General features: G+C 42.0%; 1 protein-coding gene across 2 annotated transcripts in view; it reads left to right on the forward strand.

Moving 5' to 3' along the window:
* LOC308121409 (actin-binding LIM protein 3-like) overlaps positions 1-24867 on the forward strand; it is a gene marked incomplete at its 3' end in the record, with an annotated part of 46061 nt that overhangs the window by 17188 nt on the left and 4006 nt on the right. For both annotated transcript variants that reach the window (XR_013936098.1, XM_080482629.1), the window contains exons 3-17: positions 114-297; positions 1491-1603; positions 3581-3707; positions 3945-4038; positions 4680-4767; positions 8814-8872; positions 9563-9643; positions 10256-10417; positions 10528-10557; positions 11418-11529; positions 14322-14372; positions 16958-17095; positions 17247-17311; positions 17777-17918; positions 23420-23449. Coding sequence is in view for 1 of the 2 variants with exons in the window: in XM_080482629.1 (XP_080338755.1) it covers positions 114-297; positions 1491-1603; positions 3581-3707; positions 3945-4038; positions 4680-4767; positions 8814-8872; positions 9563-9643; positions 10256-10417; positions 10528-10557; positions 11418-11529; positions 14322-14372; positions 16958-17095; positions 17247-17311; positions 17777-17918; positions 23420-23449 (1476 nt within the window). The remainder of the gene's footprint in view (positions 1-113; positions 298-1490; positions 1604-3580; positions 3708-3944; positions 4039-4679; positions 4768-8813; positions 8873-9562; positions 9644-10255; positions 10418-10527; positions 10558-11417; positions 11530-14321; positions 14373-16957; positions 17096-17246; positions 17312-17776; positions 17919-23419; positions 23450-24867) is intronic.

Raw genomic sequence — 24867 nt, forward strand, 5'->3', positions numbered from 1 at the left:
AAAAATGAATAAGTGAAATATATAGAAAGTTCACCTCGAAGCCAATTGTGCGGAGTTTCCCTTGTTTTAGAGAAGTCAAGTGTTAAAGTTAGGTTGTTCCTCTGTCTCGTCAGTGTGCGGGTGTGACTTGGTGCACTCGGGTTTCTTCCACCACTCCGGCGAGTACATCTGCACAGAGGACTACCAGCGGCTCTACGGGACCCAGTGTGACAGCTGCGACCAGTACATCACTGGAGAGGTTGTGTCCGCGCTGGGAAGGACGTACCACCCGCACTGTTTCGTCTGCAGCATCTGCAAGTAAGAGACGAGTGAAAATATCCCAATGCAATGAACCAAATGTGTTTGGATAATGTTAATAGTTAAATAAATAGATCTCTGGTCTCTTTGTTCACGGCTCTGTGCGCCAGCCTCCTGGCACTGCTTCATCTGTAACTTGTCACTATAAAAACCAACAAATGAGACTCTCGCAGAGCACCACATTCTCCCTTCCATTGACTTTACAAGTCTTTTCACACACCACAGGTGGCCAATTACAATTTGAAATGTGATGTATGTGTGCAGCAGGCCAGTAACTTCCTGTTGACGTTCCTGCTTTCCAGTACAAATCATTGCCTAAAACGAAAACAAAACAAAAAACAGCTTTGACTGCTGCAGTCAAACCAAACCTCCTGGGTTACTAATTAAATTCATCTCATTAAACATGATGTGGCCGGAAGAGTCTCAGGTTTTCTGAATTGGTTACATTTTTCACTGGAACTTGGAAGTGAAAGAATGGGGGGGGGGGGGGGGGGGGGAACAAAATATTTATGTTTGTGCAAAATACTGTAAAAAGATGAATTCATCTTTTGATAGCACATGTACAAAATACATCTGTTACAGTAATAAGTAATCTAAAATTTATTTTGACATGCTCCAACACCAACAACATGCCGAATACCAACGTCTATGTAGTGTCCTTTCGTCACACTCGTGACATTTCGGACACTAGCGCTCTGCCACACAAACTATACAGCAGACAAAAGCAAAGATAGGGAATATAATGGTATATAATTTTTAAGACAAAACTTATAATCTTTGGAGTCTTCTCTGAAAGTTAGCAATACAACCCAGTGTTTTACACCATCTGGAACACACCCCTGTTATTTTATATCCATAATTTAATATTAATAAAGGGAAATTTGATCACTTGATGGTATTTTTTTTTGTTGGTGAGTCCAGTTTATTGAATTCATGTGCCGTTAAAAAATAGAAAAAATACAAACGCTGTTCTCAATGAATCCCTCAGGTATGCGTTGAAAGGATTTCTTCAGCTAAGATCGCAGCGCGTTAACCTTTCCAGACAGATAAAAACGGTCTCACTTGAAGGTTTGACTGAAGGAGAAATTCCTGTTATTTCTGTTGATTTGAGTAAAGCGAGAGTTTCTGCTCTATCTGTATGGCATAACTGACATTTTATTTTATTTTTTTCCTTTGCATCATGTGTTTCTCAGGAGTCCGTTCCCAATTGGAGACAGGGTGACCTTCTGTGGGAAAAAGTGTGTGTGTCAGCAGTGCTCACACTCTCTGAACAGCGACAAGCCCGTCAAGGTCCACGGACCGAGCTGTAAGAAACAAACACACGCCAATATACAGTATGCACACACACGCATGCCACGCCAGGCTTTTTGGTGTGATAATCCACAACCGACTGTGATGTTTGTTCTCCCCAAAAAAACGATGCATGAATGAAAACTACCGGCTGGATTACTTTCTGTCATTTCTCTTTATTCACGTCTTGTTGATTTGTGTTGTATGTAGCATGTTTCACCTGCTTCTGCCATCTTTACTCGTCGTTCGCTTGTCCAACACCCACTTTTAATTTCTCTCTCCCTGTCCCTGCGTTTCATATCTGTGTAAGTTTCTTTTTCATCTGCTTCACTGTGTGAAAGCCTCGTCTCTCTTCTCGTCAAAGCTTTTCGATTGTTTGAACCTTCAATTTGCAATCAGGAGACACGTACCTGCCTCAGCTTCTTGTAAAGGCCTTTATCAACCAAACTAAACCCGCTAAGGTTTCTTTTTACCTTACTTCATCTCATGTCAAGGGCAAGTGTAATAAGGAGCTTTTAAAGTCTGGTTTCCATCTGGATGTATTAATTCAAGTCAATAAATCCCACAAAAACTACCAAGTAGAGCCATGTAAACTACTCTTTGTTTTTTCTTAACTTTCTGACGTCCCTCCTTTTTTATTGTTCTTGGTCTTATCCAATCATACCAAGTGATGGTGTGAAATCTAATCTAAATGCAAATTTGTTTTTAACAAAAGCTCAACATGGGTTTCATCAATCACGACTGAATCCAAAGTACATAGTACATTTGCACCAAACTATTGTCATCAGCAGGTTAACACACATTTGCAGTGAGTGCCTTGCAGTGAGAGCATGTACCGGAGGGCGATCGTTGTCGTTCTTTATTACTTTTTCAGAGCTTTTAGGCACAGATAAATAAAACATATAAGGCTTCAGCTCCGCATGCAATACTTCATTGTACTACGTACAATAATTCACATTAAGAAAACAGAATAATGCTCACTCTAGTAATGCAATGTATTAAAGTGTTGGAGTTGGAAACGCTTGTATTACGCATCTTCTATTCCCAAATCGATCTTAGCGGTGAGACCGGTGCTCACAGACGCCTACAGGCAAGTTCTAGTCACCAGGCCACTCTGGATTGTGAGATGAAGCCATCCATACAGACGCAGAAAGAACATGCAAACTCAATGGCGATAAGCCTGGACCCTAAAGCGAGCTACTGCTGCTCCGACAGTTCCCATTCATCATCGATACCTACTTTATCCAAGCCGGAGTCAGGTGGACCTCGGGCCTGTTCTTGCACACATTGAGCGAACAGACAGGCTCGTACCTTTAAGAGAAACATACGAGTCTGTCATAGGACTCACACACACATTCACAAATATCATAATTTAGAGTCACGGGTGCGAAAACCACCCCCCCCCCCCCCCCCCAACTCATGTCTTTTAGGTTGTCCATGGAAATCTATACAGAGAAAACTCTCGTGCGCACAATGAGACCATGTAAACTCCACACAGAACCAGTTTCAAGAGTAATCAATACCCCACAGTGGATCTACTCTATTATACCCTTTTTAATGTATTGTTATTTAAGATTTTATCTACTCAAATGACGCTATTTAGAATTACTCACAGATTTATGAGCCTTGTTAAATGAACTTCAGTGCTCGTACAGATTAAAAATCTTACTGTCCACCTGCTGAAGGCTGCAGAAGCAGGCGGATTCCCCGCAGCGCCACACACTCCAGACACACACTCACCCCAGAAGGTGGCTCACTGCTTCAGGTGCTACTGACGCCTGGTTCCTCGTGGCTCCATCTGGCAGAAACAGTGCGACTGTCACCACAGGAGCGAGGGACGGGGACAAGAAGAGAAGAGCAGAGAGAAGTGATAAGAGGTTGGCAGAGCAGAGAGCCAAAGGACACAAAGGGAGGATGATAAATATATAAACGCTGAAAATGTTCCTGACTGCCCCTGTGCACTTCCCTCCTTCTCTCTCCTCCTCCCCTCCAGACTGTGCCGGCTGTGGAGAGGAGATCAAACAGGGTCAGTCTCTGCTGGCTCTGGAGAGACAGTGGCACGTCAGTTGTTTTAAATGCCGAACATGTGGCCGGGCGCTCACCGGAGAGTACATCAGCAAGTACGTGGCTTTTGACTCGCAGTGCTCAAAAGCGACTGCAACTCTGTTCACACTGTCAACAAATAAACCTGCCGATGACGACAAACTACTTGCTGTTGTTAAGTCGTACGCAGCTGTTTTTTGTGTCTCAATTGAAGACACCCAGACATTAAAAGCAGGGTGTTACGGGATGAATATTCATACACGAGCACAAAGCTGAGAGATGAGATGACATTGTTTTGTTTGTGTCCTTGGCAGAGATGGGATACCTTACTGCGAGGCCGACTACCACACTCAGTTTGGCATCAGGTGCGAGAGCTGTAGCAGGTACATCAGCGGCAGAGTACTGGAGGTGAGTGTGTGTGTGTGTGTGTGTGTGTGTGTGTGTGTGTGTGTGTGTGTGTGTGTGTGTGTGTGTGTGTGTGTGTGTGTGTGTGTGTGTGTGTGTGTGTGTGTGTGTGTGTGTGTGTGTGTGTGTGTGTGTGTGTGTGTGTGTGTGTGTGTGTGTGTGTGTGTGTGTGTGTGTGTGTGTGTGTGTGTGTGACTCTTGTGTTCGTATGAATATGTTTAGAAGCTTCAGACAGATGGGGAGCACAATTGTGATGTGCAAGATTTTTTTCTTGGGCGTCAAAAAAAAAAAAAAGTGTGGAGAAAAGCTGCAGCTGTCCCTCTTTAGATGACTGAAGTGTGGACTGGTGACGGAGCGGCTCTGGAAACCCGACAAAGCGACACTGTGCCATCTCCTCCTCCCCGTTCATTCCCTTTTTTCTATTTCTTATCGTGTCGCTCCCCATTATTCACTCTGCATTGTTTTTCTCTTTCTTATCACCCCTTTGTTCCCATTTTCTCCTTTGCGTGAACTGAGCGAGTCTCACGTTATTTCTTGGCTTTCCTTTTACTTCCTTCCTTCCAATTCCCATTCTCCTTTCTTTATCTTTTTTCCTTTCCTTTCCTTTCCTTTCCTTTCCTTTCCTTTCCTTTCCTTTCCTGCAGGCTGGAGGGAAGCACTACCACCCCAGCTGTGCCCGGTGTGCCCGCTGTCACATGATGTTCCTGGAAGGAGAGGAAATGTACCTTACAGGTGAGGAAAAGTAGGAGAGGTTTGCTTTATAGAGCACTAAACACTTAGTGTTAATACAAACAAAGCAATATATGTTATTGAATTGTGAATAAAATGTTTCCAGGAAATATATTTTGGTCTTGATGTGTGTTTGCAGAACTGCTGAGGTGCTTCTGTGTGCGTACAGACATAAAAATAGACTGGTAGCATTTATTGAATTAGTTCCTGCAAGGGTCCAGATGGCTCGTGTGTGATGCTGCATCTGTGGAAAAGGTGTGTGTATGAGCTCGTCTTGATATTGTTGTGGGGACACGGATCTGTTTGCACTCCCATACCCAGTAGCTATCTGCTCTTCTGCAAGACTTCAAATATGAATCCTCAAACTGCAGGATAGAGGCGGTACACGGTTAGGTTTGGATGCAGGCAAGCAGCAGTTGTGCTGCACAAGTCAATGCGATGTCCCTGGATGTCATACGGCTGTGTTTGTGTGTACTTGTACGTCTGTTTGTGCACACCAATTTGAGTTGTAGACCTTAGGGGAGGAGGGGACAGCTGAGGAATGGCGGCGGGGGGACATTTTACAGCTTCTTCTGAAACCCGTCGAAGGGTTGCGACAGGGTTAAGACCTCAAATTAGGTGTTTGAAGAACGGTGGACGGAAGGCATTTGTAAGGTTGTGTTTGCCTGTGTGTGTGTGTTGTTGGGCAAGACAGAGAGCGCTCTGGTTAAAAGGCTGCTTTTAACAAAGCACTGTTATATAGGTTATTGATCTCCCACTCGTTACTAGACTCAGCGGTAAAGACACACACCTTCCCCCCACCTGCCACACTCAAAGGCTGGGAGTCAATTACCTCTCGGCCCTTCACGGCCTCTCTGGTGGCTTTTTATTCTGCTCTGTCGTTGACAGAATTATTTCTAATAAAGACGAGGTTCAAATTCAATCAGCCGGGAGCTTCAGTTTCCCAAATCAGATTCCAATAGTTCAACTCAATAAGCTTAGCCGTGGATGTCAGATATTATATTTCGAGGCCACTCCAGGTCGCTTGGGCCACGTGAAATTTGTATATTTATGTTCATTTTGTTCCAATATGTTATATTTTAGTTTAATGTTAGTCAATGTAACGTTGAATTCTCAGCAGACAAAAACAATGACTGATGTCATCTTTAGGTTTTTTTATTGTGTTGTGGTGTCTCTACTGCAATCAGTCTGTTTTGGCTTGCAGTACAAGTTGTAGAAGCTGTAAAACCGCATTAAACAATAAAACTTAACACCTGTTTATGAGTGATTTAATAGTCACACATTGTGCATCCGCATTGACTTTGGTCATGTCGTATCAGTCTGATACTAATTCAAGCCAAAGCAGCCACAATGACATTCATGCATAATTAATTATTTAAATGTGCAACACTCCAGTTATTTATTTATTAGTTTGTTTTACTGTTAAAAAACCCCAATTTGTGGCAAGACATTATCAAACACTTTGAATACTGTATGAATATGATTTCTTGACTATCTCTGACTGTTTTTACATTCTTGAATGTTAAGTCGTGTTTTGGGGTTTTAAGAAATATGTCGTCCTGCTCTGTATGTTGTGTTTAAATATGTTCATTCTATTATAGAAATAGCTGAACTTGCATAAAATACTAATTTTGAGAGAAAGAGATATTTTATTTGAAAATACGTAAATAACGGACCATTACCCACTGTGGGAGATACAATGAGTATTATATTATAAACTATAAATGATATTAAATAAATGGAATAAATAATAAATACCACTACATATAAAGTAGAGCAGGGCACTTTTGAAAGTGAATGAATGTTGTGTATATTTGAGATAAGTTGACTGAAGAGAATTAAGTGTCGATTGGAAGTGGAGCTGCTCTACGGTAACATGAGGTTGACACGCACCGTGTTGGAACCGCCACACAGGTTGATGCCTCCTGTTTCACCTCATTGACATTCTGCTGCTCTCCCGCTCAGAGAGGCCAGTAAAACTAAGCATTTGCATATAGCACTTGAAAGACTGGATGTATGTGTGAGTGAGTGTGTGCGCGCGTTTTCATCTGTGCCTGTAAATGCATACGTCAATTACTGTGTATCTGCTTGAATGTATGTTTGTGCTTTTGCGTGACTGCATTTGAGTGTGTGTGTGTGTGTGCGCGCGTGTGTGCGTGCGTGCGTGCGTGCGTTGAGCTCCAGTGAGTTGCCCCAAGGTTACATTCGCTCCTTTTGATGACTTCAGACATGTAGGAGGGCTGAGCAATCACCCTCATGAGACGCACTCAATTAGGACGCACGCGCACGCCAACGTATACACACACACACACGAACACAACACATTCACACACGCCAGCAATCAATCACATGATACCTGTCTAGAATAAGAAGTAGTGCGCGTGCATGCGTGTGTATTTTCCCTAAACTGGAGCCAAACTACAAAGGAGGGTCCGATCTATATCGGGCTTCACACCGGTTTACATGTACATGGGTAAAGATATTTAAGATTTCATTTTTATGAGGTTTGGTTTAGGGCCTAATGTATGGTGTAAGATTAGTGCCATATGTACCTATAAAGTATTTAGAATTTAAAACTTTTTTAGTTTTTTTGTTGGGAAAGGCAGTAAAGGCTTCAGTTCCAAATAACATTAAAGAAAAATACAACGATGTTCAGTTTTTTTTGTTGTTGAGGCTAATTTCTTCAGAACTGATTCATTGCGCTGCCTTTTGGGACTGAATTTGTTTTCTCTGCACAACTTCAGGAGGCCGTGCATCTGTTTGATGGCAGAGTTGAGGAGCGTGGGTGGGACGGGGGCGCACTGAATCACCACGCATGGGTTCTGTCTAGAGTATTGATTTTGTGTGTCTAGTTGTTGGGTCTAGGTCCGTGTGTGTGTGTGTGCGTGTGCGTGTGTGTGTGTGTGTGCACTGGTCAGATTTATGGTGTTGATAGTGGTTGTATATTACAGTCATGATCAGCTAACTGAGTCCATTCTGCTGCCCTGCGTTGCCCCAAGGCCGGAGAAAATGATACGGCGTCAGCGTGTGTGTGTACACGTGTGTGTATTAGTGCACGTGGGTGTGTAGGAGGTGGATGTATTCCCGTCATTATCACTATCAGATCCTCATACGTAAAACATCCTGACATTAGAGGTTTATCGTTATGAATAAGATCTAATAGCCCTCTTTTGTTCCCTCTGTGCTCTCTGGTTTCACAATCCACCATTTTTTACTTCCTTCTACCTTTTCCTGTATTTCTTTCTTTCATTGTATATGTTGTAATCTTTCAGGTCGAGGCATTTCGTGGTATTTAATTTTTCTCAAAATTTTTTTTAAAATAAATTTCTTTATTACAGTGAGACACAATTGTGTCTGGAATGACCATATTTGGATTCCCCCCCCCCCCCAAAAAAAATACACGGGCCTCTTCAGTAGTATTTAGAGTGCCTTCTCTGTACATCGACACAATTCAGTTACCGTATACTGTATATCAAGATAATGTTTCTCTGTAAACTGAAGAAACATATTCAATGAAATATCCATACATCCATCTTCTATATTGCTTATGTACTGTGCAGGGCGAGATCCATCCATCCATATATGTATAGGGGTCCACATTTTAGGACCTGCATGCTATATGCTAACATGTGGCTGATTGGCCTGAGTGGTTGGTTTATGTATTAAATCATGAATATCTCTAAATTGCATGGCAGTTCACGTTCTGGCTGTTTAGATATGTGAGTTGAGACACCGTAGTGGACGAGCTGACTTTATCATCCTTGGAGCCACGCTGGCAACACGGCTAAAAATCCCCCTTTTTGTCCCTCGCTTTGTTGATCTGTGTGGAGGAACCAGGAGAGCTACATCTTCTGTTCACCACCCAGACGAACTGCCTCTGCTGTGTGTGTTTTGTGTTGTTGATGGATGTTTATTCACTTGAGAAAGGCTGATCTACGCTTCATGAGCACCCATAAAACTGTATGGCTTCTGCCCACACACAGTAAACAAAGCAAACTGAGATAAAATTGTGTGTGTGTGTGTGTGTGTGTGCGTGTGTGTGTGTGTAGGTTCAGAGGTTTGGCACCCCATGTGTAAAGAAGCAGCTCGACTGGAGAGGAAACTGAGGGTGAGCGATACTCAAAAATACCTGTTCTGCCCCCTCCTGCCCTTCGTACCGTTTCTCTTCTCTGCGCTCTGTATTTTTCTCACAGTGTATGAAACGTCTCATCTGTGACTTTGAAGCGAGAGTCTGTTTTCCTCTATCACACAGTAACTCCGTCAAATCTGCTCAAACTCAACTCTTTTAGTAAAAATAAAATGTTTTTCAATCAATCTCGAAAAAAAAGGTCAACCTCATGTTAAGAATCTGATAAAGACAAATTTGAATTAACATGTTTTTGTGTACACACTGCAATGTACTGGTATAACTATCTTTGCCTATACAAAATAATGCAGATAATTAATTGAGTATATAAAAATTACACTGAGGCAGTTAGTTTGTAAACAAATGTAGACGGAAAGAACATTAGCTAGAAAAATCTATATTAATCCAAATATGGTTACTCACAAAGTACCAGCACTCAAAAATCCTGCCATTCTTAATTGAAGTAATGTGAGTGTTTGCAGTTTATTCGCTTTGTGAATAAGTAGCTGCTGCTCAGCAGTGTGTATGCAGATTTTCACCCTGCCCTCCTTGTACTGACAGGTAATGAAGTATATAAATGTCACTTACAGCAACTGCCGAATCAAATTTATATCCATGTCATTTAGTTTTTCTGTGGCTGTATTTGACATTACTGTGCGTTTGTCCCACCAGCTCAGACGTACCTCTGAGACGGCGTCCATATCTCCTCCCGGCTCCTCGCCGCTCCTCGGCTCTCCTCACCGGCTCATCTGTGTGAGTAACCGTCGCCACGGTTACGCCGACACCAGAGTTAAACACAACGACCAAAAGTTCAAACTGTGATGTCTGTGATTTGTCTCTCTGTCCCTCTGTACCACTGTTGGACTGAGTGTCCATTACCTCAGGTTATTAACATGTTATAATAAGAACTGTATTAACACAAGTACTGCATAACACCGCAGTTTGAAGTTATTAGCTTTTCTCATAGAGTAGAGGGCAAATATAGTCTGAGTACTTAAAATTGATCTGTTTACTGTTTTCCAATCTATGTTTTTTGTGTCACATCGAATATAAGTCTAGTCTGTGTGACAGATGTGTAATGCTGTTTTGAAAAGTTAGTGATGCACATTTTGATTAGGAAAAAGTTAATAATGAAACATATATACATAGTCCTAATGGTGGGCAACAAGATCAAACTCCAATCATGGGTACTTTTTTCTGCTCGTGGTTGATTAGTACTACTTTGTTGTTCAGCTTGCCGCCTCAGTATTTCACCGTTGATCCTGTGTCTTGGACTTGAAATGACAATTAGAATATGAGTTGTATCGATGTCTCAGTTTAATGTCTGACGGCCTCCGTCTCTGCCCACCTGTCTGTCTCCTCCAGTCGAAGGCTGACACTGACGTCCTGGACTATAAGCAGCTGGCGGCTCTGCCCAGGGTTAAAGCCATATACGAAATTCAGCGGCCCGACATCATCCCTTATCAGGCCGACCACGCACACACACACCTCTCCGATGACATGCTGGAGAGATACAACTGTGGACAGGTACACACACACACACACACACACACACACGCACACGCACACACACACTCGCACATACAAAATGAAAAAAACTCTGCTTTGAAATACCTTTAAATCTCCTTCTTTTCTAGTCGTTGGGCTCCTTGTCACCGTACTCCCAGGTAAGTACCTCCTTCATTTAGCTCATTGTTTATGAGGAATTGTGTTTTAGAGATGCAAAACAAAGTCAACTACTGAAGTATGAAAAGTTTACTGGCGATGTCTCGTCACAGAACAAGTGAAGGACATTCGATGTTGAAACTTGACATTTTTCTGGCAGGAACTGTAAAGTTGAGTGAATTAGATCGGCAAGTTTGATGGATTCGGTGAGTTTGTCCAAACTCTAAATTGATGGTGTCACATGAGTTCTATCACGCCGGGCTGATTTATTGAAATCTGCATCAAGTCAGGAAAAAAAAAGTCTCGTTTCTAATCTGCAGCAAAGTGTAAATCTCTTGAAATGGATGTTCCTATAAATGGATAACCAATAAAGTGAGCCTGGGAAATCTAACGATTACATTTTAAAGACTTGCTCTTCATAATTTGTTGATTTTACACTTTAGATAGCGTCCAGCATCAAGAGACACCGGTTGGGCTGAACGTTGCCCCGCTCAGCTTCTGAGGATGTCAAGCTTGTTGTTTGCACAATATTCAGTTATTATCTGAACTGTGTCTAGTCTGATATGAGTTTAACGAGCAAGGCAAGTGTGCCTCTTTTCTAGGTGAAGGAACTGCCAAGTTACTGTTGATTAAATGTTCATGAGTGACCAGAAGAAGTGAATACATACTGTGTCTCTGCACCACAGTGCAGCAGGGCTGCTTGGAGGACCGCACAGCTGCATTGTTGGATATTAAACCGCTGTTAACATGATTAAAATGTGTTTTGGATGGACCTTGTGGAGTAATTTAAAGCCTGCACTTAAGCATATCGGCCTCAAACTACCTTTCTCTCTCTCTCTCTCTCTCTCACTTCTTCTTTCAGGATTTGTTGGATGGCATGGAGTTGAGAACGAGGCGTTCCTCCAGCTCTGCCTTCACTGACTCCCCTGCACACAGTCGCCACGGTGGCTCCCCACTGCACTATTATCTCCCTGGTAATGCGCCCACTCAAGCTACACACACACACACACACACACATACACACACGTACAGTATATTCGGATACACAGATAAAACATGATGCCTCTAACTGGAAAGACTGTTCCTGAGTGGTTTCAACAAGGTGTTGCATCCTGTTTGGAGCTCCACAGTTCCCAGCAGAACTCCCCTCACTGAAACATAAATTCCCACACACACACACACACACACACACACACACACACACACACACACGCACGTTGGGTTTTTACTTGGTCTGTCGTTCTTCGGATTGTCTGTCTTTCTGTTTGATGGCGTGGGCCATTCACGCTTCGGTTTTTCTCACTGTGATTGGCTGGGCTGGACTGCAGGCAGTGAGAGTGGCAGGAGTTCACCCTATTACAGTCAGCCAGAGCGGTGCGCTACACCCACCACCACCTTCATTCAAGTCCCCAAGCATTTCCATGTGCCAGGTAGGCCGCAGCCAAGACCCCTGACCGGTTTACTAACCCAGTCGTGCCCGACCGTAGTCCAAAACTGACCCACAATTAAAACATTTCTGCTTCTTTGTAGATCACCAGTGTAGATTTTGATAGTCCCCGTCCAGCCATCAACCATGAAGGTCTGTGGAAAGCAATGAGAAAAGAAATGTGTCTTATCAATCAACAAAAACAAATTTGAATCATCAAAAAGAATTTCATCAAAGCCTCGTCAATTTACCGAGCAGAGATTTGCAGATTGGGCGGGAGTTTCTACACATCAGAGCTTATAACTATTTTACTGTGATCTCAGATGAGCTCAGAGCAGAAAATGTGGATAGAGAGATAATTGGGGGAAAAGTAGCAGCAGTAAAGAGAATTTTAAGAAAAAGGGGAAAAAATGCAGAAATGTAGACGAACCAGCTCACCAAGGCGAACAACTGCAATTCTAACATGCACAGCAACTGGAAGCTCTGCTGACAACGGAGCGAGATGTTATTATGTTAGGATTGAGGCTGGAGATTGAGAGCCGGCTCTTATCGGCAGCAACAGCAGATCAACAAATGTTTACATTTTTACAACTTCCTGGTATAAAGAGATTACTGCCATGCCGGGTTTAGCTGATGGTCTTTCGTAAAAGGGAAAGAGAAAGCTGCATGTTTCACATTTGAAAGAAAAACAACAACAACAACAACAAAAAAAAACAATGAAATGATGTATGTAGAATAAGAAAGTTGCTTCACACAGACTTTAACATCTTCACATGTATTATGAAGCCAGCGGTGTGGCACATCATCAAGCACATCACCCCCCTCCCTGCGCCCCCCCAAGCCCAAGAAACTCTCACTTCAGACATGACTAGGCCATTAAAAGCAGAACCTTTCCTGTGCTGTATCACTTAAGTCTCCATAATCTATTGTTTTTGTGCTTTTTTTTTTTTAAAGACAAAACTATTAGATTCAGTTCTAATACATGTTAATGGAATACTTACTAGCTACAACTTCTACTCGTGTCTTTTAATCATTCAAAACCTCTAAAGATTAAAAGAATGTATATTATGAATATGTACATATATACTTTTTTTTTTTTTTTTTTTGCCCTGTAGGATTTTTTTTTCTAGTTTAGCTCGTCAATTATATTCTGCAAATGATTCCAGAAATGTGCCAGTAAAAAACCACAATGATTTTTAAAAGTTCCTCACACAGTGGAAGCATTAACTACCCTGGACTCCGTATTGCAATATCTTCTCGTTTTTTTCTCTTCGTACCTAATTTATTGATATATTAACCACCATAAAAGAGTAGTTCTTCTCTCTTTAGCCTCAGCCAGTGAAAACTCTGACTGATCTATTACACTGATCCGCAAGCTCTTGTTTGACATTTGCGCACTTTCATCCATCAGTTGGTTTTATTTAAACAGTCCATCAGCGCTTCATTTCATCAGTTTAATGCCTCTTCTCTCGGCGTCCTGAATGTTTCACTCTGTCTCTGTTGCCTTCACTTTAAAAGACCTCCTTTCGTCACTGCAAGCTGTGCATTTGATTTCCCTCCACCACTTCCCTCCGCCTGCCCTCGGTCCATTTCTCTCTGCTTGTATCCTCACGCCATCTTTTTTTTTTTTTTTTTTTTTTTGGAGCCTGTTCTCCTTGCCAGCCCCGACAGCAGCTCTCCCGCTCTATCCTTTTCAAGACTGAGCAAAATGTATTTGGTGGATGCTTTTATCCAAAGTGCATCACAGTATCAGAAGTGCATACAAATTTAGACCGGCTGGCCCATTGGGAGTCAAACCTCCGACTTGTTAGGAATGGTAGCTCACTCTATTCGCTAAAAAGAAAGATATATTTTTTTTTTATTTTGTTGCAGATTGTTTCTCAAACTATTTTTAATCTGATGTGGTGTGTTGTGCTGCTTTTTCAGCACTCGAAGCTGAATGACTCTGAAATCTTCACCAAATGAGGGCGACTAAACGCTCTCTAAGTTACCCCCATTTATGTTTTCCTTTGCTGCTCCCTCTCTCCTCCCTTCAAGTGTCCTCCGCCCTCGTCTTTATTCTTTGGCCATCTGCTTCTCTTTCCTGTTTTAAGCCCGTGAATCTGTATTAATCAGCCTCTCTGCATGTCAGTCAGGTCGTCTGACAGCACAACACCTCCTCCTTTATGCTGGCTTATTTACCTGTGCCGCTCACTTTATGGTTGATAAGATGGTCATTGTAGACATCTAATTTGGTGGGATGGGATGAATGTGGAGATCCAGATCATTTGTTTCCCCCCAAGTATTCTCTGAAAGTGGCGTCTGCTTGCTGCCACTAAATCTCTATTTGTCTGTTTTCAGCTACTGAGGAAACCAACATGTACAGGAAACCTCCCATCTACAAGAGGCAAGGTTGGTAGATTCCTCCAATCGTTTGTTTTTCCGGAGCCTTTGTTCGGCTGTCGTTTGATTCAGACTACACTGAAGCCCATTCTTATTGGGATTCCTGTCCTAGTTTTGTGGACTACAGACAAACGGTTAGGAACCTGTAAAATCTTTCATTTTATATGACATGGAAACTCTTGATGTCGCCACTTGCACAGTGGTGAGTGCACTCGCGGAAGGTTGTGGATTCAAATGTTAACATTTACAATGCTATCAGCAAAGAGTTCTTCACATGTGATGGAATGAAATGATAAATTAATCGAGAGAGATTAATCAAATTTTCTTTGTTACAGTTTTATGATTGAATAACTGTAGTACAATTTGCCACGTTCTTATTAACATTAATGCTAATCCTTTAAATACAGATTATAGCAAAAATGTGGCTTGCAGTACACCGTATCTCAGTGTACTGCAAGCCAAAACAGACTGATGGCTTTGATAATTATTATTATTAAATTGTTATGAGATTTTTAATATAAAAGTGAAGTTTTTGTATCACAGTCAGTGTTTGAAGCTGCCCCGAGCCAAGATTTGATCAGGAGAGACCAGCGTGGATTGATGTATCCTAATCATCACAGCATCAGTCACTCTATGACACTTTAATAAAGTTACTATAAGGTAACTTGGCTCCACAACCTAAAGAGTTATATCCAGTTGAGATGGGTATGGGCTTTGATCGCCGCGTCAAAAATTAGATTACAAATTCAGCAGATGATTCAAGAGGTGAAGTAAAACTGAGGCAAGCTGTGACAAATACTGAGCGTGTAGGTGATCCATCAGGGCCCTCAGACTGCAGACCCCTCAGAGTTACAGTTCCTCAGAAAAGACCTTTGCATGATTTACACCGCTCCACAAAGTGCTGACAAACCTCTCTCTTCGGTCTGAGCAGGCAAACCGCGGTGTGGGATTTAAATTCAAATTTGTAGCATGAATCATGCATGGAGCAGTTTTCACGTTGAGGCTAAAACTCATAATCATGTGTATATTAGTACAGTATAATGTATGTTATCGCCAAGCTTGGCTGCAACTTGAAAACAGGCTTTTTATGTGTCCGTATGGAGCTGTTCAGTTGCAATACCGGAGGCAACAGAGAGACCATAAGTGTTGGCACAGCAGATCGAGTTCAGATGAATTGTTTTGCCATATTTCAACAGTTCTGGTTGAATGAAGATTTTCATTCATGCTCGGAAGCATAACTGCTAACTGTCATGCTGAATGTCTCCTCCTCCAACTCCGTGTTGGATTTATCTTTAGTTTGAAGCAATCAAAAAGGACAGTATAGGTTCAGCAGAAAAAAGAGTCTCAACAAAGATAGTACGCCTTGATGCAGCCGCTCATCACTTTTAATGATTTTTCAAACAGCTTTTATCAAAGTCAAATCAAAGAGAGATTCACGGTCCTCACGGGAAAATGGTCATTTAAAGAAATTGCACAGACATCAACCACAAGTAGATATGCCAGAACTTGACTCAAATTCACAATATTAAAAAAAAGGTTACAAAAGGTGGTTTAAAAAAAAAAGAAGAAGCACAAAACAGAGTTGGTTATTGAGGATTTATGAGGAGAAGAAGCTGGAAAAATAATGAAGCTTTTCACGGCAGTTTATCTTTCAACATTTTTGGAACTTCTATTATGGAACTAAAAAAGAGTGGACTTTGTCATTTTCTTCACCGACACATAAAGAATGCGTAAAACCCCTGCCTTTCTCATTAAGAGTTTATTTAAAATTCATATATTTCAAGTGGTCTTTAATGATTTTGACCGATTTTGTCTGTTTGGCATTTTATCCGCACAGTAAATAAAAAAAAAAAAAAAAGGCAATCTGACAAATTTCTCTAACAATCACTTTGATCTTAAAGAAATGGGACAAATCAGGCACCGATTTCTTGAATTTGTGTCCAGTCTAAGCATCAGTTTGCAGATGACCTTTCCAATGTGACGCCAGCATCTGCAATCACTCTTTTCTCAGTCTGCTAAAAGGCGGAAAAAAACATTTAACATTATCGTATTTTCTCGTCCGGCTGACATTTCACTGTTAGCACACAAGTCGGATCACATTTTGTTTACGCTTTGAAGTGTTTTTACTCATTTCACTTTCCTCCGCCGTCAGCATTGTAACATATCCACAACGTTGCTTGCACGCTTTGCATCACAGCCCAACACATTTCCTCTGACCTCCTTTCCCTTCTCTTTTTCCCTTCGTTTTGATGCACCTCCTCTCTTCTCCTCCCTTCCTCTCCTTCCCCGCTGTGCTCTCCCCTCTCTGTGAGTATGTGCATGACTCTGTCCGTCTCGTTTACCCTGCACACACGCAAACACAAACAAAATGAATCGCTCTCATTGTGGTTGTAGAGGAAAAAGCAAGTTCATTCCATTAAAAGAGACTGTGTCAGCAGTACATTCTTATTTTCTCTCATGTGGTTTTTTTCAAGAAATCATCTTGAAAGTCCTTGGGAGAAAAAAAAAAATGCACTGCCACCATATCCAAAACATTAAAGAAGTGTCTTCACTTAAAATGCATTCCCTTTGTTTTCTATGCGTCTTTCCATCAGACATGTCTGCCTCTCCGACAGCTATTAAGAGCAAGACCAACGAGAACCTGGTCAATTCCAGCCACCTTTCCACTTCAAACTGTAACAGCATCTATCACCCGGAGTCCAACTACTATCCATACACGGGCTCCCCTAAAGGTACAGCTCAGAGTAGCTTAACTGCCTGTTTTACACCCTTTTTTTCAAAAGCTATTTATACTCACAGTATGAAGATCACCAAGAGAGGTTGCTTGGCTTGTTCCTTAAGTGAAATTTAAAGTGTTCTCTTTTTCTCTGTCTCTCTAACCAGTCTCCAGGGTGAGGAGGTTTTCATCGGGAGGAGAGGAAGACGGCTGGAATCAAAATATAAATAGGGTAAGAAAAATAGAAGGCATGCTCCTTAATATTTAATGAGCCTGTTAATTAAATGCAACTTTCCACTCTCACTCACTGGACATGATGCCAAGTGATGCTCCCGGTTTCCTGTCATATTTCTTCTTCTAACCATCCAAGCAACTGCTCTGATCCTTTCCTGGCTGATCCTGTGTCAATCCATCACTGCCTATCAAATGATACACCGCTTTCTCGAAAAACGTTTTTTTTATTGCTCCACGTGGGCCAATGTTGTGCTCAGCTGGTAAAGCAGGTTGGTGGTTCACTCTCACCCTGTCCATGTTGAAGTATCCTTGGGCAAGACACTCGACCCCAAGTTGCTCCCAATGGACTTTGATCACATGGAAAGTGTGAGTGAGTGGGTGATTGGGACTGATCATGTAAAATGAGTCGAAACGTGCCCTTTTTCATCCTGTTGTCTTTTCCCCGTCACTCCCCTCCATGCAGGGAATAGGCCGGCTGATCCTGAAGGAGGAGATGAAGGCACGGTCCGCCTGTCATGACAATGACCAGTGGGGGAGCCGGCGCAGCTCTCGCTGTAGCAGCAAGGAGGCGCTCAACAATCTCGGATATGGTTCCCTTAATGGCTGTGAGTCTCTTGAATGTTTATTTTTTTCAGTTTGGTTTGACAGTGTGGTCTGTATTACTCTGTGTTAAATGGTGTGTATAATATCTGTCAGTATATTGCTATTGAACTTGTTCAATCCGTAAGCTTGGCACAGGTTTGCCCTGCTTTGATATTTCCGTCAAAGGTTGCACACTTGAACTTACACCAGATTTTTCCTGCTTGTATTTTGAAGTAGTTCTCTTCAAAGCACATTATGGCTTTTAAAGGGCCTCAGACTGTTTTTATGGCAAATCTATCAGCATGGCACTAGTAGCTGTCGATACGTCAGTCAGTCTGTTGGCTGTTATATAACTCAGATCAGTCTGAAATATCATTAATATTCAAGGTCTCCAGAGGATGAATCTGCTGATCCTCTGTCTCGAACTGTAGCAGTATCCAGTCAACTTTTTAAGTTCAATGTCTCCATATCAACATCTTATTCTCTCATCCAGAGACATACGTGGTTCCCAGATGATGCACACATCGGAGTACCGCCTAGTATTTAACGTGTAGTGACGTTTCTCAGTCCTGGATTCAACAGTGTAGTGTTTAAGTGCCTCCCAGCTCCCTCACATCGGAGTCAAAATCAATTTCTCATTCAGTCTTCTGCAGAGGTTGATAAGAAGGTGTTTATTTGAGTCATGAATGCTGGAGGAGGGAAACGTCTAAAATATGCAGGGGCAGGAAAATCACTGTACCGAGCTTGCATTTGCGACTGCCTTAGTCGTTTTCAGATACTTTACTGTATTTTATGCAGGAATCACATTAAACTTTGGCTTTTATATCCACTTTATCAAAGTCAGTGTCACCGGGGCTGGAGCCAAGCTCAGCTGACATTGGGCAGGAGGCAGTTTACACCTTGGACCGGCCGTCGGTCCACCACTTACAGGCACTTTAGGGTTGCCTATTACCTAATATGAATGTCTTTGGACTGTGATAGGAAACTGGAGCAGTAATGTAGACTACATATATGGAATCAAAACGACCACTTACAAACAATTGTGTGAGTTCCAATATGAAATCATGGTATATGTATGATGATTGGACTGCTGTGACTGAAGTTTAGTTGTAGAGAAATTACGATATTTCCTTTCATCACAGAATGAACCTTGGTTTCGTTGCGATGCCGACCAATCCTCACTGGGCTTAGTTCTCCCACTCATGTATTAACGTTTCCATTGATCCCGTACCCTCATTGCATTCAGTGTGTGTAAAGGCGAGACAAAGACGGTGAGAGTCAAAGAGAGCGTGTGTATAGGTCTAGGTCGGACGGGAATAAAAGAAAGGGTGTTCTAACAGAAGAGACGGCGAGAGTGAACGCGATAGAAAGTGAATTAGACATAAGGAAGGGAGAGCGAGTTCGAAGCAAAAGCAATTTGGAGCTGTTCGGGGAAGATGTACGACATGAAGCCTGGAGGTAAATCAGGGTCAGGGAGCCATAGAGAGAGAGGGAAATGAGCTCTGTGCACGGGGAGGTCAGGCGGAGATAATGTGTGTGTGTGTGTGTGTGTGTGTGTGTGGTGTGCTGTGTGTTCGCTGAGAGCTCATGGTGTCTGCTCCGATCATACTGATTAGGATCGTCCTGACAGGCATATGCTCATCAGCTCTTCAGAAGAGGTTAGTTCCAAAATGGGAGCATTTCCAATTCATGGCATGAACTTATACGCGATGATTGACACTTGGAGACTTCATTTCACTAAGTTGATGAGCTTCTTCTTTTTTTTTTTCTTTTTTTTTTATATACCTGTGCTGGCAGTGTGCTCTGGTGTGGCCATCAGTTAAAGCAGGAGTGTCTAGAGTATGGCTCACGAGCCAAAAAAGCCCATGAGAGAGTCATATGGGGGTCAGAGTGACATTACAAAGTCTAAAAGTTACAAAGAAGACATTATGTGTACTTTTCAATTAAAAAAACTAAACAAAACCAAAAAAAACTGCTGTTCCTAATTTGTCAAGTTGGAGTCTCACTGTTTTATTAACATGCAACAAAATGCTGAAGTGGAAACAAGCAAACTTTTCTCTTGCTCAAGTCCATTACATATTAGTGAGGATGAATATGAGAAAACATCCTGAAAGATTCAAACATTGTGCAGCTTGAGAAGCAACAGGCTTTTACCAAGTCTGAGGGGAATCTCCATGTTACTTTTTTTTTTTTTTTGAATTTTTAAATGTGAACTGATGAGTTTAACCCCTGTGATTTACAAAAAGCCATAGTTGAATCATCTTGTTTTTGAGATTCTGTGACTTTCAACTAAGTTTTCAGTTCAGCTCGTGAGTTGTGTTTTAGTCATCATACGCGAGTAGTGACCGTGACCTGTGAGTGGTCACAGTGCTATGGCTGATTGGTGTTGTGGTCTCAATATTATGATATTAATTGTTGAGAGAGTTGTCTTTCACCATCTGACAGGCTACAATGTTCAGAGTCACCTGTTCATAAAGGAGCGTTATAATGATGTGCTGTGAAGCGCGTCGCTGAGCCTGGAGAAGCTGACATGAGACTTCAGGAAGTTTTGACCTAAACAGACACTGGGACAAAAAGGAAGAAAATCCTTTTCCTATTTATACAATCCTAAATTCTCTGTAGCGCTACTCCAATCGGCTAAATAGAAAAGACCGCATGGTGCATTTTTAATGATACGGCAGCCTTAAAGCACGTGACACTATCGGCAACATTCACCCATTCATGCACCCTCTTGCATGCTAATGGTCTCAGCGGCCTTTTCAGGTTTAACAAGCAGCGTAACAAGCAGAATGCATTGCTGGTTATTCATGCAAAGGTTGTGTTTTACTGGTAAATACCGATTGTATTTTCCCCCACCAGCTGTTCATAGAAATGCATTGAGCAGCTTTCATAGGAGAGCATGTGACCGACCCAGCTTTGACATGCTCATTCACCAACTAAACCAGCATCAGATCCACAAAACCAGCTCAGTGCTCATGACTTACTGTAGATTAAGTGGAATAATCCGATTCGGACGGTCTTTTTTACTTCTTAATGACAACAGAATGATTCTGAACTGCCGCTGATCTGCGTCTATTTCCAATCGATTTGTGCACATTGCAGATTAAGAATGAGTTTATCTACATTTGTCTCAGCTGCGCTTTTTTTCTTTTGTTGTGGCTCCTTATTTAGCGTTGCTAAACTACGATGATGAAAGTGCTGCTGTTGATGCTGTTTTTACTGAGTTCTTTATGAACTTTATGAGCCCCCCCCCCCCCCCCCCCCCCCCCCCCCCCCACACACACACACACACACACACACACACACACACACAATACAAAGACATGCTCCTTAGGTTCAGCTGGTGAATCTTAATTTCCTATGCATGTGTGTTTGATTTGTGGCTATAAATTAGATAAGCAGTACAGAAGATGGCAGTGTTTTGTTGTGTGAATGCAACCAACCCAATATAAAAACCACAAGCTCTGTTCATTTCTATCTTACCTTCACATTGTCGCTCCTAATTTAATGACAGTGTTCGACTAAAAATAACCATGCACATCTCGGCGTGCAGAGCAGGCCATTAAAATTACAAGGTGCAATGGGTGTGCCATAAACATATGCATTTTTAAACAGGCGTGGCATAAGTAGGAACCTGAATGATGCGTGGCTGCACCCATGGTGCTCCATATTTTATATGATGTGTAGGTCTTGACGGTGATTATGTATGCTTGCATGTTGATGCTGCTGGGGACGTATCCTCGCACACCTAATGTTTTATAGATGTCCCACACCAGCTGGCTTTTTTATTGCCCTTCCTCTGAAAACTCATACTTTTACTACGGCGTAGATTTATTGACCGGGCGTAACACAGCGTCTGTAGTGATAGATGCTAATGGATCCATATGCACATATAAAAGTGGATCAGAAAACCAGCAAATCATTAGATGATTTAAAAACAAAGAAAGTAGAGCTCCTCCTAACAAAGACAGCAGCATTGTTAAAGTAACATTTTGGTTCAATGTAATGAAATAGTGTAGAAAAAAAACCCATCATGAAATGTTTTTATTAAATGATTTTTATGATCTCATATGCTTGAATGCACACCTTTGTGTTAGCTGTTTCTCCTCCAGAATGAAACTCATCTACAGTCTACTCTTTTAATATTGACTGCTAATGTTTTTAAAATGTTTAAGATGGCATTTCACCGATTTGAAACTGAAAACCTGACCTCTTAAAGTGATACAAGTGTTGGATGAAATTTGTCGTCGGTGGATTTATTTAGCCGCCAGTGGTAGATGGATCGATGATTATTAGTACTCAGTTCTACTGTGGTTAACTTGGGAAAACAAGTTTTGAGTTATTAGAACAAGAACAGTTTCTGGGCCCGTGAGAAGTGACGACTGAAGTAAGAGATTTTGTGTTTTTAGTGGGAGAAACTGATTAACCTTTTATGGGACACTGCCGACACACTCAGAAATGGAAAATGTCAACTCTACATTGTTGTTTATTACAATTTCAAGACTTCAGTTTTGTGATTTCCATCCATCCATACTGATTTATCATACTTAGGTTTGCTGGAGCCCATCGCCAGCTGAGTGTGTATGAAGGTTTACACGTACCCTGGTATTTACAAAATGGTAATATTTCTCTGCGTTTGGGCCTCGCATTTATACATAAACGCTGCGACGACTCACCACAAACGATGATTTCTGAAAACGCAGTGGAGATTTTGAAAAACTCTGTGTCTCCGTTTGCATCTAGGCGGACATATACGTCACAATTAGCGACAGTGTGTTTTTTCCAGGATTCTGATTGGCTATCATGGCATCATGCGTCACGTTACACTGCCCCCTACAGGTTTGGCATGCTCATAGTGGCTCTGAACCAGGTGTTTATGCGGTTCAGAGTAAATTAAGAATATTTTTGTAAACGCGGAGGGGAAAATATCAGTTTTTGTAAAAACCTGCGTAGTATAAATGTGGCCTGAGTCCAGTCTGGACAGGAAAACACTCACATTCACACCGACGGGTAATTTACACTCACCACTTAACCTCAAACTGATGTTTTTAGAGTACAAGAGGAAATTGGAGTAGTCAGAGAAATGCCACCCACCCACATGGCGAGTGCCTCACAGAAAGCCCCCTCAATCCTGGAGTCTCCTTGTGAAGCGCGAGTACTAACCACTAATCCACCCTGTTAAATGATGTGTGCATAAAAGAGACCAGTAATAAAGTCTAAAACTGATCAACTTTACAACATTTCTCTGTAGATTCTGGTAACCTCAACACCACAATGACACTTTCTGGTTTACGATACTACCGGTTTCTAGCAGCACCTTAATATTGTTTGTATGTATGTATGTTTATGATGTGCACTGATTGTTTTTCGTCTCACTTTCATGTTAAAAGCAAAAATCAGGTGCATTGAGAAAGTCTGGTTCTAACAAAGCCAAAAAAACAGGACTTCATGCAAAAGTTATCCAAATCTGGTCACGAGCGTAACGAAGTGTTAAGTAGCATCTTGTCTTTCCGTCTGTCCGCAGCCCCCCGGTCTCTCTGCAGCGCCGACAGCGGTGAGTGTTTCTTCTCTGCCTTCTGATCCCCGGGTTCATCCCAAGGGGGCGGCGACACAGCGGGCCGGCTCCCCCGTTATCTCCTTCATCCTGTCGGCTCTGTTGTGACAGCAGCCAGGATTTAACACAGACACACACAACCACACACACACACACACACACACACACACACACACACACACACACACACACACACACACACACACACACACACACACACACACACACACACACACACACACAGAGGTTTTTCTTTTAGGTTACAAGTGGGAGGATGAATGGTTCTGTAGCTTAAGCCTGTGTTTATTTGTTTCTCTTATTTCAGAAGCAGCACTGATCCAGGGTCACTGATCTAAAACTCTTCAGGGATCTGTTTCATAACCTGTTTCTACACACTACTAAAGATTTAGGAATTTGTTATATTTGAGGTCATCGTCCTAATGTGTTATTCTCTCAACTTTACTACCCTTTTTTTTCTTAAACACTCTTGTTTGGATTTTATCCACATAATATCCTAATATCCCTGTTAGATTCATTTCTAATTGAATTGTTTGCCATTAAGGCTGAAGTAGTGGCTGAAAGCTGTGGGCCTTCTACAAAGATCCTATCTATAGGGATTAAGAACACAGCAGTGATTATAGGGAAGCACTTGTGCAGTGAAATTAAGTGAGTTGCTTATGTCAGTAGTTTTCACATTGTCTGGCACAGTCTAATGAAACAAGGCGTTATTCTCTGACCAACACTTTAACTCATCATTGAGACTGTCTCTCATTTCCTGAGGGAGTAGTAGATGACAAACTCATTATAGTCCAGCGTCTCTCACACACACGTTGTACGGGCTGCTCGACACACCAGCCAGTTTTCTGCTGCATCATGGTGTTTCTCACCGGATCCTTGACGTCGCTGTGTAATTTAACGCCTCTCAACACCAGAGTGAACAACGGAAAGAAAGAGAAAGAGAGAGAGAGGGAGAAAAGGAGGGAGTGCAGATGGTTGATGAAAAGAGGAGAGAGCAAATTGCTGAGGAAGAATCAATGAGGAGGAAGAGGAGGAGGAGGAACAAGAGAGAAATACAGCAAAGAGGCAGCGAGTGAAAGTAGACAGCTGGATTCCATCAGTGTTACTCTGCTGCTCTCTGCTGCTTTCTCTGCAGCAATGCACACCACAAATAGTTTGAATATATTCGTGACAAGAAAGAAGTAAAACATTAGAAAACAATTGATCATAACCATTCAAAATGGTTATTAGGAACAAGTTCAGATATCTTCAGTATATTACTTTGACCAAATAACAAATCCGTCAGTATTCTGATGAAATGGTCTTGAAATTCAACATGCAGAAAGAGACAAATGGCAATGAGCGCTCCTGCTTTGAGTTTTTGTACTGAACGATAGAAACTGCTTCCTCGTTGTAATATG

Source organism: Lipophrys pholis (assembly GCF_963383615.2).
Source record: "Lipophrys pholis genome assembly, chromosome: 16".
NCBI classification, from domain to species: domain Eukaryota; kingdom Metazoa; phylum Chordata; class Actinopteri; order Blenniiformes; family Blenniidae; genus Lipophrys; species Lipophrys pholis.